This window comes from Lutjanus erythropterus, chromosome 11 (genome assembly GCF_056507025.1).
Source record: "Lutjanus erythropterus isolate fLutEry1 chromosome 11, fLutEry1.hap2, whole genome shotgun sequence".
In the NCBI taxonomy this organism is placed as follows: domain Eukaryota; kingdom Metazoa; phylum Chordata; class Actinopteri; order Lutjaniformes; family Lutjanidae; genus Lutjanus; species Lutjanus erythropterus.
In genome coordinates, this window is record NC_139327.1 from 38,962,535 (window position 1) to 38,974,684 (window position 12,150).

The 12,150-nt window shown below is 42.7% G+C and overlaps 1 protein-coding gene across 1 annotated transcript in view; it reads left to right on the forward strand.

Annotated features, from left to right (window-relative positions):
- The first annotated feature begins 231 nt into the window (after window positions 1-231).
- Window positions 232-12,150, forward strand: part of nsd1b (nuclear receptor binding SET domain protein 1b) — a 28,044-nt gene continuing 16,125 nt past the window's right edge. Inside the window, exons 1-4 of the mRNA XM_084730069.1 lie at window positions 232-1,127; window positions 6,106-6,247; window positions 7,254-7,426; window positions 8,476-11,839. Of these exons, the coding sequence (XP_084586195.1) occupies window positions 252-1,127; window positions 6,106-6,247; window positions 7,254-7,426; window positions 8,476-11,839 (4,555 nt within the window). The 5' untranslated portion in view covers window positions 232-251. The remainder of the gene's footprint in view (window positions 1,128-6,105; window positions 6,248-7,253; window positions 7,427-8,475; window positions 11,840-12,150) is intronic.

Sequence of the window (12,150 nt, forward strand, 5' to 3'; positions counted from 1 at the left end):
AATACTAATTTGAAAATGATTTAATTGATGTAAATAAAAACTTAGAATGTCATACTTGACCAATCAGAATTGAGTATTTAACAAAGCTGTGTAATACAGACAGATATAGCTGTGATAGGCCAACATCAGCTGATAGTATCTGCCAAGTTTTTGTTTTAAAGTCATCAAAACTTTGATGTTTCTGATTTTTTGGGGGGGGATTAATCACACCGATATTTTCTGTTTATGTTTCAGGGAGGAACCATGCCAGCATGAGTGGGCCTTACACAGGCCCTGGCAGGGAGACTCATCAGTCCAGCTGCCCTTTGACCCCCGGTCGTAACCTCTCCACCCACTCCTGCTCCTCCAGACACCATGAACACAGGATCGGACTAACCATGTCTGCTGCCGCCTCCTCCCTCAAGCATACATCCGTCTATGGGTTCACACAAAGGGACCACTCTTCCTCCTCCTCCTCCTCGTCTTCTTCCTCCTACAGTCCTCTCAGGAAGCTGCAGCATCTCACCACCATGGTGAGCCAGCCTGACCTGGTCCTGCCGATGAGGGAGCCGGAGAGGAGCTGGGAGTGGGGGATGAGTAAAAAGGAGAAGGCTTCCTGGGCCGATTGCACTAGCAGTGATTATTCTGGCAACCAGAACACAAGCCAGGAGGAGAGCTTTAGTAAATCTTCTGCTGCTGGACAGAAACAACCAGTGGTCCAAACTATAAGTCGAGACAGACCGGCAGCCAACCAGAGCGACCCTGTCGTCGTCTCAGAGAAGAAGACAGAAGGTTGTTTCTCAGGCCCACCTAGCCCGGCCTTCTCTCTCGACAGCAACAGCCCCTTCGCTAACGGCTTCCTCCACTTTGAGTCCTCTTTGTTTGAGGATGATGACAATGAGGAAGAGCGGAACACTGTGTCACCTATGGGAGGCTTGCGAGACAAACACGAGACAGCGGGGAATGTTCTTCAGTCGACTCCTGGAGACTTAAATTCGGACTCTAAGGATGCTACCCTGTCATCAGCCAAGGTCGTCACCCGGTCCCAGTCCTCGGGTCAGCGCAGGAGATACTGGGATGGCTCAGATGACGAGTGGGAGAGTGACACCGAGCTGTTCCTGTTTGGAGATAGTCCCTCGAGGCATTCAGTGGCAAGTTTTACTCTTTTTTATATAAAGTAAACCTGTCACAAAAGGTTTTCTTGCAGTGCTTTAAGGGGGTTTTCACATCAGGGACGCAGGCCTGGATCTAAGTACACTTCACCTCAAAGTCCACTTCGTTTGATTACCGTGAACACTGCATACCTTACACAGTCACGGTTCGTTGATCCATGTTCAGGTCCACTCGAAAAGGTATTCTCGTGTGTACTTGAGCACAGTCCACATTTGACTGTTTGGCTGTCAGTGTGGCTCTGTGTCGGCTCTACAGTTTCGGATCTCTGTGTCCATGAAGTTTCCAATCCTCTTTCTCTCATCCTCCCTATTTAAAGTTGCCACTAATCACAAAATAGCGAGTCAGTGGGAGATTGTTCGAGTGTATTAAAGCAACGTGCGCTGTTAGACAATAACCACAGTGACGTGGACATTCATAGGAACACGCATTGCAACCGGGCATTAAGACTAGGAACGTTCCTAGTCAACTAAACACAAATTTTAATTTAGACTAGTCGACTAGTCTAACAGTAAGAATACACTCGGAAAGCAGTTAAAATTAAACACAATTTATTCATTGATAATGTGTAATGCACTTTATGCTGTCCAATATGGACATTGCACATAAACCTACAAAACATGACAACAACTCACTAAATGTTTCATCTTTTCAGACCAAACAGAGTCGCAGTATCTGGGAGTTGTTTACCTGGAGTTGACATTAGCTGCCACACAGTGTGGCTAACGTTAGCAGTGCTAGAAGCAGTAGCTGCTCCGCAGGACCTGTTATGTGTTTCTTATGTTCTGTCATATATATAATGTTACACTGTCATATTCATATTTAACATGGCAGAATATTCAATAATGAGGCAAATATATGTAAAAGTAATCCCTGAGAGCAAAACGCTCAAACATTTTCAACTGTTTTTACTACTTTCGATGACTTGACATGACAGGTTGACGTCAAGTCACCGTGGATTTTTTTATATGGTCATCTGCTCTTGGCGCAGCAGAGTGAACATACCCACCCTCTAAGTCTTCGTGTGACCGTTGTCCATTGTTTTCACTCTGTGTGTCTCACAGAAAATGCTTTTTAGGTTTTGAAGTAAAGTTACATATTTCCGGGTTTCTCTTCTGATGTCCTCCAGCTGCTCAGCTGTCTATGATTAACAAAGTTTTGAATGGGAAGGTATCTTCACTCCCCTGGTGTTTGAGCCTCAGCTGGATGAATGCTAACTGAGTTAACTACAAGTTAGCTAACCACTAACAACAAGTAAAGCTTTGTGCTTCGAGAAATTCCATAAATAACCAAAAGTTGAGTCGGAACAGCCAGAGGACATCAGAGGGAAACCAGAAAGAATTTACTCCATATAATATGACCCGGCTTCACTAAAAAGCCGGGTCATATTACACTAAAATCAGAGTTAAGTCGTAAAGTTGTGTGCAGTAATCAGTCCCCAGAATACTCTGCTGCCTCTGTTGTTTTTCCAATCTAATCCTTGTCTCATTTGTGGTCTGATAAACAAACTAATCAAGGTCATTTCACCATATTGCTATTTTCCATGCTCAGGTGTTGCTCAGAAGCACTCAGGGAGCTGTAGTTTTACATGGTCAGACCTATCTCTGAGCTAACTAGCCAACTAGCACCTAAAGTAGCTGCTAACAACATGCAAATTTGCTTGACAATAAGAAAACACTGCAGCGTAAATCACCAAAAGCTAAGGCAGAGCAGCCGGAGGAAGTAACAGGGAAGACCAGAAAGTATTTTCTCGTGAAGTACAATCCAGTTTCACCAAAATCAGTGAAGAAAGCCGCAAAATTGTATTAAGTGCTTGTTTACAGTTATCAGCCCCTGGAAACACTTTTCTAACCTAATCTTTGTCTCTTTCGTGGTCTGATAAACAAATTTATTGGACATTAAGACAACTGTATAAATCACTGAAAGTTGAGGCAGAGCAGCCGGAGGAAGACACAGGGTAGACCAGGAAGTACTTAATTGTGAAATTCAATCCAGTTTCCCTAAAATCAGTGAATAAAGTTGTAAAATTGTATAAATTGCTGCCTCTATTGTTTTTCCAGTCTTAATTTCTAATTTTAATTCATGGTCTGGTAAACAGTAAATCAAATGCAGTGTCCCACATTGGTATTTTCCAGGATAAGACGCTGCTCATAGGCACTGGATGTTGTAGTCATGCATAGCCAGAACTTTCTCTGAGCTAACTAGCCAACTAGCAGCTAAAGTAGACGCTAACAGCAAGTAAAACTAAACTCTATTGCGTAAATCGTTGAAAGTTGAGGCAGAGCAGCCTGAGGACATCGCAGAAAATATTTTCTCAATGAAATATAATCCACTTTCACCTAAATGAATGAACAAAGTTGTGTTCATACAGTTGGGGGACAGTGCTGCTCCTCAGCAGGCTTTGGAGAAGTTGGCCAATCAGAAGAGAGCGGGATTTTAGGGAGGGGAGCTTAAAGAGACAGGAGCTAAAATGGCTTAGCTTCAGACAGAGGTTGAATAACAATGCAAAGTTGCTCTAGTTTAATCCCAGATTGAAAACATAGAGCTTGAAATCAGCGTAACAGGTCCCCTTTAACTTTCTTTCTGGCGTAGAGGGACAGAAACTAGTACAATTTCAAAGTGGCCCTTTATCAAAAGACTGACATTCACCTCACTAGAAAATACATATTGTATAGCTGTATTGCAAAACTTTTTCACACACAAAACCTGTGCATGACCTGGACACTGAACACCTCAATTGCTTTTACCCGTCACAACAGTGTAGTGGTCATTATAGATAATACTTGGTCACAGACAAAGACACGGTTCAGTAACTGATAAAACATGGTTGTCTTATTTTTACAGAAGGCTAAATTATAACGTTCATCTGCTCCAGAGGTTTTCAGACTGTCAGGAGAACTAGTGATGCATGCCGGTGTTCCAAAAACAACAGGAAGTTAATTATTGTGGAATGAATGATTTGGGCTGCCTATCTACATGATCACAGCTGCAGATGCAGCAGTGGCTGTTAATGGAGGGAGTTAAAGTTCCTCTGAACTATAGTTGAGTGATATTTACCAAATTGGCATATGAGTCCACAGTGAAACATTATGTCGGATGATGATGTCGTTGCTGGGTTTTAAAGGGTCTTTGTCGCTGCACAAAATGTCTGCAACTTAGTTTAGTTTCAAAAGAAAACAATAAATATGACATAGAGACGTAGTGCAGCTTCTTTTTGAATACTACGAAATGCAGGCGTCAGCATCTATGGCAGCTCTGAGGGGACACACTTCCTCGGAAACAGGAAATCACAATGTTACAACGGTAGATGGCTCAGAGGTCAATCACCATCAGCTGTCATGATCATTTATCATTCAATCTGTCCTAACAGTGACAAAAATTTTGGCAAAAAACAGAATATTGTGTGCATGTAAATTTAGCCAGTGTAACAGTGAGCCAGCATGCCCGAGACCCTGAAACTGAAACAGCTAAATGGAATTCTGTCAACGTTGAACTAGTCCTTTAAAATACTCCAGTCAGGGTTACATCATAGCAGCAGGCAGCATCGGCCCTCTGGCCAGTCCTGCTACATGCCAGTCATAACTCAGGCCGGCTCGCGTACCCCGACCGTCCACTCAGCCTGCTGCTGCGAGCACTTCCTCCCACTGACACAAAGGATACAGTAGACAGTAGTTCTAACAGGTTGTGATATATTTTCGCTGTGGTTTGTGTTGCGGTTTCAATTATGGAACAACAGAAGATGCACTAAGATTAGACCTCAGAAACGGCCTGTAGAGAAAATCGTCGCTCAGCAAATGAACACTTAGATTCAACATGGACAGAACATAAAAGGCAGAGAATTTTCTTTTCATGCAATTTTGTGTGTGTGGAAAAAATGGGAACCCACAGATGTGACAAAATATTAGGTTTTTATTATGTTTTCTCTTTGCCTCTCCTTTGTCTTACTCTTCTATATTTTATTCTTGTTCAATCAAATGAAAATTACTGATCAAAAGAGAGTCAGTGTTCTAGCACAAATGTTTATATTTGACCTTTGGGAACAGTATATGGTGAAGAGAATCTAAACAACAAAAAGTTATAGCTAAATAGCTTTTCGGCTGCATGTCATGGCCTTCATTCAGCACTGAATGCAGAAAGATATTATGAATCTTTGTGCTCAGATTATCCAGACTATCAGCTAAATCAGTCCCTCTGGAATTTTGCAGCTTTTCTGAAAAATTGCATTGCATGTTGTGATGCTTTTAGGTGTTTTTTGCAAAGAAATTTGAGAAACAAGTGGAAATTACAAAAGAAGTTGAGTTTTTTAAATTCTTTTAATCACTTTTTTGTACAGTTCATTAAAGCCTTAACTTAAAGGCTCAAGATGACAAAAAAAAAATCAAACAAGATATGCTTTAAATGTAAATGAAGATCACTTGGATGGTATTCCACAAAGAAACAAAATCTTAGTGGAGCTCAAACTCAAAACCAGAACAAAATTAAAAAAAAACAAAAGTACACAGAGCATTGATAAATGTCAGTAACGATGATAAACCTCTTTCATACCTGTGACAAAATAAAATAACACAACAAAATAGTAAATGATAAAACACTGAGTTGGTTCCTTGAAATGTACATGGATGATTTTACCATAAGGGATTGCTATGATTGCTGGAACTTGCAGGAAACTACAATGATTGGTCAAGTTTGTGGAAAAGTTGTGGTGACTGGACAATATTCCAAGAATTCAACATTGCAGCTTCCTGGAGGGAACTGCTAAATAATCAGCGTTGTGTTTACACCTCAGAGTCGGTTCACATTTCCTGTGACACAACAGTTCCGGCACAGACCCAGAGAAACCCAGACTGGTCAAGCCAGGTCAAAAAAAAACACAAACCCTCTTAAAACACAAAACCTGACTCCGTTTCACATCTCATTGCAGTTTTTTTTTTTCTCCTTTTTTGTGTTTCTCAACAGCAGAACAGCCTGAAGAAAAAGTCTTTACCACCTGTGAAGTTTCTGGAGGGTGAAGTTATTTGGGCGAAGTTCAACCGAAGACCTTGGTGGCCCTGTGAGGTGATCGTTGACCCCGTGCAGGGAATGTATCACAGAGTGAAAGGTGGGCCTGGTGTATTGTTAACTCACTGTGATAACCTAGAGGAATGCACTGTGTATGGGTTGTTTCAACTGTCTGATATGGGTTATTTTGGTTACCAGCTAATTGATATTCCCAGCTGGTAATAGCAGAGCTGTCTTGTTTCATTAGTTTTAATTCACAATATATAAAAAAAAAAAGCTGATAGTAATATTGTCTAGAGAATAATTATGAACTGTTCCATTACCTACAATATGCCATCATTTAGAAAAGTTCTCAAAACATTATCAAATGTGAAACTAATTTAGAATAAAAGTGTAAATATCACATTTTCTAATATTGCTTGCAAAAACTATAATAGGACCTGTGCAGTGTTTCCCCTATCCTGGTCCTGCGGGCCCGCCGCCTTGCATGTTTTAGATGTTTCCCTGCTCCAGCACACCTGATTCAGATGATCAGCTCGTCACGAAGCCTCTGCCTGAAAGCCTGAAGCCTGATAATGAGCTGATCATTTGAATCAGGTGTGTTGGAGCAGGGAAACATCTAAAACATGCAGGGCATGCAGGACCAGGATAGGGAAAACACTGCTGTGTCCACGTAGTGTTTTTTCTGTCAGAAAGGCACTGCAGAGTCCTGGGATGAAGTTTTTGCACGTGGGTTTTGTTTCTGTCACAACAACGTGTTGAAAATTCCTATGACCACTGTTGTTGCACAGTCTAGTATTTTTATCCATTTGGTTTGTCCTGATGTCTCAGCAGGTTTAGGTAAATGCCACAAACTGTCGGTATTATTAGTTTGAGAAAAAATGCAAACTCTATTTAACTGATTATTAATATTTTGGTCATGTAACAGCATGCCATGCTTAAGATGCTGACACTTATGTGCATGTTTGATTGTAGTCAATGTTCTTGCAGTTTTAAAGCTCCCTTTGCTTTGTAGACTCACTCCTGTCCTTCATATGCAGGATGATGATCATCTTGGTTTAATCTGCATCTCATGAAACTGAGGCTGATGTTTGTTGTTGTCGTAGAGCCCAGTGACCGGCCCTGTCGGCTCTACCATGTCAGGACCTTTGGGGAGCCTGTGGAGCTGACCTGGGTGGAGGAAAAAGCAACTCACACTTTCCATGGAGGCTTTGAATTTGAACAGCTCCCCCTGCTGCGCCGGAGGGGGAAGCAAAGGGAGCAGAACTACAAATACACTGTAATCACTATTTTATGAATGATGAGTTGCTACTTGCATGCTCAAATAAAAAAAAAGGTGGTGTGAATCACTGGATCCCAATCTGAGGGTTGTTAATGTAGTTTTAGATTATTATTTAAGATATAAACTTAAAAGATCTTACAGGATAAGGGCACGTTGAACACCTGAACACAGACTGTTAGGGCTGTCTCAAATGTATTGATCCGTCCACCCATCAAAGCTTCGAGTATTTGAGGCTAACTCTCACAGGTTTGCAGAGCCTTCTGTCTCTGCTAAACAGCCTCATCCTTCATTAGAAAAGCACACAGGTAAAACAACCAAAGACCTAATAGACGAACAGGGAAGCGTCAGGGAGAAGAAAACACTGAATTTGTCAAAAGAGACGCCTATTAAGTGTATGATTGTTCAAAAAAACGGAGTATAAAAAGTTCCAAAACGACCCAAAATATAATCGAAAATATGTGTTAGATTTACTGTGTTAAATCACAAAATGACCATGATGTGTCATCAGAGATCCAGGAAGCATGCTAGGTTGAAATAATGGCTTCGCCGACGACAATGCTACATCCAGAATGCCCTCCTTTCAAATTTCCATTTCGGTGTGGAACGTCTGTTTGCTAAAATTAGATTAAATGTTTGCCAAATGAGATAGTGTTTGTTTGAATCCTAATAAATCATAGATGTTTATTGATAGACAACTGGCAGAGTTATAAAAAGCTGATCAATTTAAAGTGTAGAACTCGTTGTCACTCGTTGTTCAGTGCCCCTGCAACCTGCAGGCAACCTGCCTGAGCTTTGGTGAGTTTGGGTAGTTGGGTGATGAATATTTCACCTTAAGGGAAAAAGTTTGGGAACCACTGGTCTAAATCATCGTGTTAGACGTTATAAGAAAGTTTGAAAACCATAAATTAAGTGGGGGGGGGGGGGTTCTATTTGTAAAAGACTTGCTCAGAAATAACTTTACAGTGTTGTTTGTGATCAAATTCTTGTGTAAACTAAAATATTTTATGTGCAAAGATTGAACAGTGTTTGCCTTTGTCTTCCTGCAGATTGCAAAGCGTTTTCAGAACTCTTGGAAGTCCAGTGTGGCAGAAGCTGAATCTGTTCTCCCCAAGAGACCCAAAATGGCTTCCTCCATTCCTTCGTCGATAGATGACGGCTTTCACGACAGTTCCACACCGGAGCAAGTGAACAAGCCCCATCCAACATTTCCTCCCTCTACTTCACCTACCCCTCCTGCGACATCGCACATGACCAACGGATCTGTTTTACCCCCAATAATTTTATCCCCAGTAACAACTCCAGCAAAGCCAAGCACTTTAAGGAAATCTTCTGGCAAGAAGAAACCAAGTAAATCAAAGGACATGAGTAGTAAACACTCTAAAAAAACGATGCGTAATAGCCCTGACCAATCAGAGAGAGACAATGGAGAGTGTCCATATTCTGACCTTGACTCAGTCCCTAAGATTTTGTGTCCTAAAGCACTTGAACGTCAGCCTAAGCTAGTTCCAACTCAGCCATCTGTTGCAGTTGTCAAAGAGGCAAAGAAGCAGCCAGAGATTCAGACTGGTCTTTGGTTCAGTAAATCAAGCAAAGACAGACGACCTAAAACAACCAGTCCGATGCCAGACCGCACTCTCTTTAGTAAGGTGCCCTGTAAGAAGAAGAACTCATCTGTTGTAAGTAAAAAGACACTGGTTCCTGGCGCCCCCTCCTCCTCCAGTGGTGGAGCCACTGACCAGTCAGGGTCATCAGACAAGCATAAGATGCAGGTACCTGCTGAAGCAACTCTGCCACCTGAACAGTCAGGACATTTGAAGTGTAAAAACACTCTGGTCGCTAATACGACTTCTGGTACAACCGGCAGTCCCACTGATAAGTCAGGATCAGATAAGAATAAGACTCTCCTACAAGATGAAACAATTCTGCACCCTGAACAGTCAGGACATTTGAAGGGTAAAAACACCCTGGTTGCCAGTAGGACTTTTTGTACAATTGGTAGCCCCACTGAGCAGCCAAGATTGTCGGACAAGCCTAAGACTCTGGGACCTGCTGAAACAGTTCCGCCACCTGAACAGTCAGGACACTCAAAGTGTAAAAACACCCTGGTTGCTAATACAACAGGTGGTCCTTCTGAGCAGTCAGGATTGTCAGACAAGCATAAGTCCCCGGTCTCCGTTGAGACTGGTGTGCCGTCTGACAGGTGTGGATATTCAAAGGGTAGACAGACAGTCAGTAATACAACTGACAATCTGACTGGGACAGCGTCTGACCAATTAGGTAGCTCACATGTTAAAAAGGCTTTGGAGCTCAGCAGTCTCAATGAAAAATCCAGGTTTTCAGAGAACATAAATAATGTCAGTCGAACCGAACCTTCAGACATTTTGTCTAATAAAAAGGTTCAAGAAACTGACAGGCTTTGTCTCCAAGCAGAAGAAAAAGAAAGTAATAAGACTCCAGCATCCAGTTTAAATGTTGCCACTACTGACATATTAGCGAGGCTAGAAAAGCAAACAAGCTTGGTCTCTAAGTGTAGGCTGCCTTTTGTCAAATTAATACGCAAGGATATAAAGGGTAAGAAGTTCCTAAACTCCAGTGTAACAATTAGTCACAATGACCAACCAGAGTGTACAAAAACTGAAAAAACACCAGATACTAATGGGACTAAAGTGTCCACTAAACAATCAGATTGTGTGGATGGCAAGGGAAGTGTCTCCATAGATGGATCAATCAGTGTACAATCTGTAAAGGTATCAGTAAAGAAGTTAAAAGCAAGCAGTGGGACTGGCATTCTTCGTCTCTCGTCAGAATCATCTCAAGGGAAAACCGTCCTTGCTTCCAATATGGCAAGTGCTACTGATGAGTTAGAAGTGGAAAGGATACCAGTTTTAGATGTAAACCCACACAATGTGACTGACTCATCCTCAAACCAGTCAGACCAGTCAGAAGGTAAAAAGACTTCTGTCTCCAATGAAACAAGCACGTCCTCTGACCGTTTAGGTAGCTCTGAGCAAAAAATTATGTCTACTGCTGCTGCAGTTTCTAATACGACTTCTACAACGCCTTCTCACCAGCATGGGAGTTCAGCTTGTAGGAATGCTCATGTATCCGAAGGCCCGTCTTCTGAGAAGTCCAAGAAGGTTGTCCACAAGTCAAAGCCGGTTCTGGAAAAAGTGAGTCAAGTCATACTACAAGAACAGCCGGCTCACCTCCCGGCCAGCAGTCGGCTGATGACCAGAGCCCTGAAAGCCATGCAGGAAGCAGAACAGAAGAAGCATGAAAAATCCCAAAAGAAGGCGAAGCAGAAAGAACTTGTAGATCCACACAAGAAAACTGAGGACCTTGTGTGCCTTTCTGCACCTAAATCCACATGGACTCCTGAGGCCAAACGGGACTCTTGCACTAAAATAAAATCCCTTAAATCTCATTGTAATAACAATGGCGAGCATGATCAGGACACCTTTTCTAGCTGTAGCACCTCATCTTTAATGCTTTCTGATTCAGTTGAATTTGAAGCTGATGTCAAGAGTGAAGATGAGGACCTCTCGATATCCTCAACCCCACCAATGGACTTCATACCTCTTACTTCCAGGGTAACAGCAAAGAAGGAAGATCATTCCTCTGCAATAGGCTCCTCGTCATCACCTCCTTCACCGTTTTCTTTCATGAATGCCTTTAAAAACGTGGAGGAGGTATCCTTCCAGTCTCTGACAAATGAGGGCGATGGTAAACCCGTTTCTTTCAAAGCAGACACAAATTACAAGTTCAGCACTTTTCTCATGATGCTGAAGGATTTGCATGACACTAGAGAGCGGGACGGGACCCCCTTAGAACTGGAAATTGGGCCACCAAGTGCACATGTTAAGGAGGAACCTCTAGTGATGCCTAGGGAGGCTACACCTGCTGGCCAAGATCAACAAAGCGAACTTGTTAAGAGCAGTTCGAACTCAAGTCCAGACAAAATCAGAACCGCACACAGTGAAGACAGCGCAGGTCAGATGTCCAAGAGGCCCTATACCAGAAGGGGCAGCTCAACCGGGGTGAAAAAGAAAGCCAACCGCAAAGTGCCTTGTCGTCCTGCCAGGTCTGGACCTGGTTTCCCAGGACTTGAATCCTTGCCAGCAACGGACTCTTCATTAGGAGTGGAGCCTGGAGTCAAGACCCTGCTGGGCATGCAGACCAGAAAGTGGGAGAGGCAGACAGGAGGTGGTGAAGGAGTGGCTAGAGAGGAGGAGGAGGAGGAGGATAGGTGGAACAGAGTAACTGAGACTCTGTTGAACATGTTGCCTTTGGAGCAGAGGGGGTGCAACACTAAGCTGTGTGTGGAACAGCCAAATGGCCTTGTTGCAGACTGCACTGAGACCAATCCAAGTTTGATGGGAAATGCTGGAGAAGGTGACAAGGCTCCAACAGGTAAGGACAGTCTGTCCAAAATACTGAAGTACAATGTGACCCAAATCCCTGCACAGATATGCACAAAGACCAGCTGAAAAATGCCAGACTTTCAAGCAGAACAGAACATGTCAACTAGTGATGCTTGGATCATAGTTATATATATATATATATATATGGACCTGTAGTTGACCCCCGGATCGTGCGGGCTAGGTCATAAAAATTAACATTCTGATTAATAGCGGATGGGTTGTGCAGCCAGTGTTGCCAACATGGCCGCTTTGTCACCTGACTTAGCAACCTGTTAGACCCTCTTAGCAACTTTATTTCCA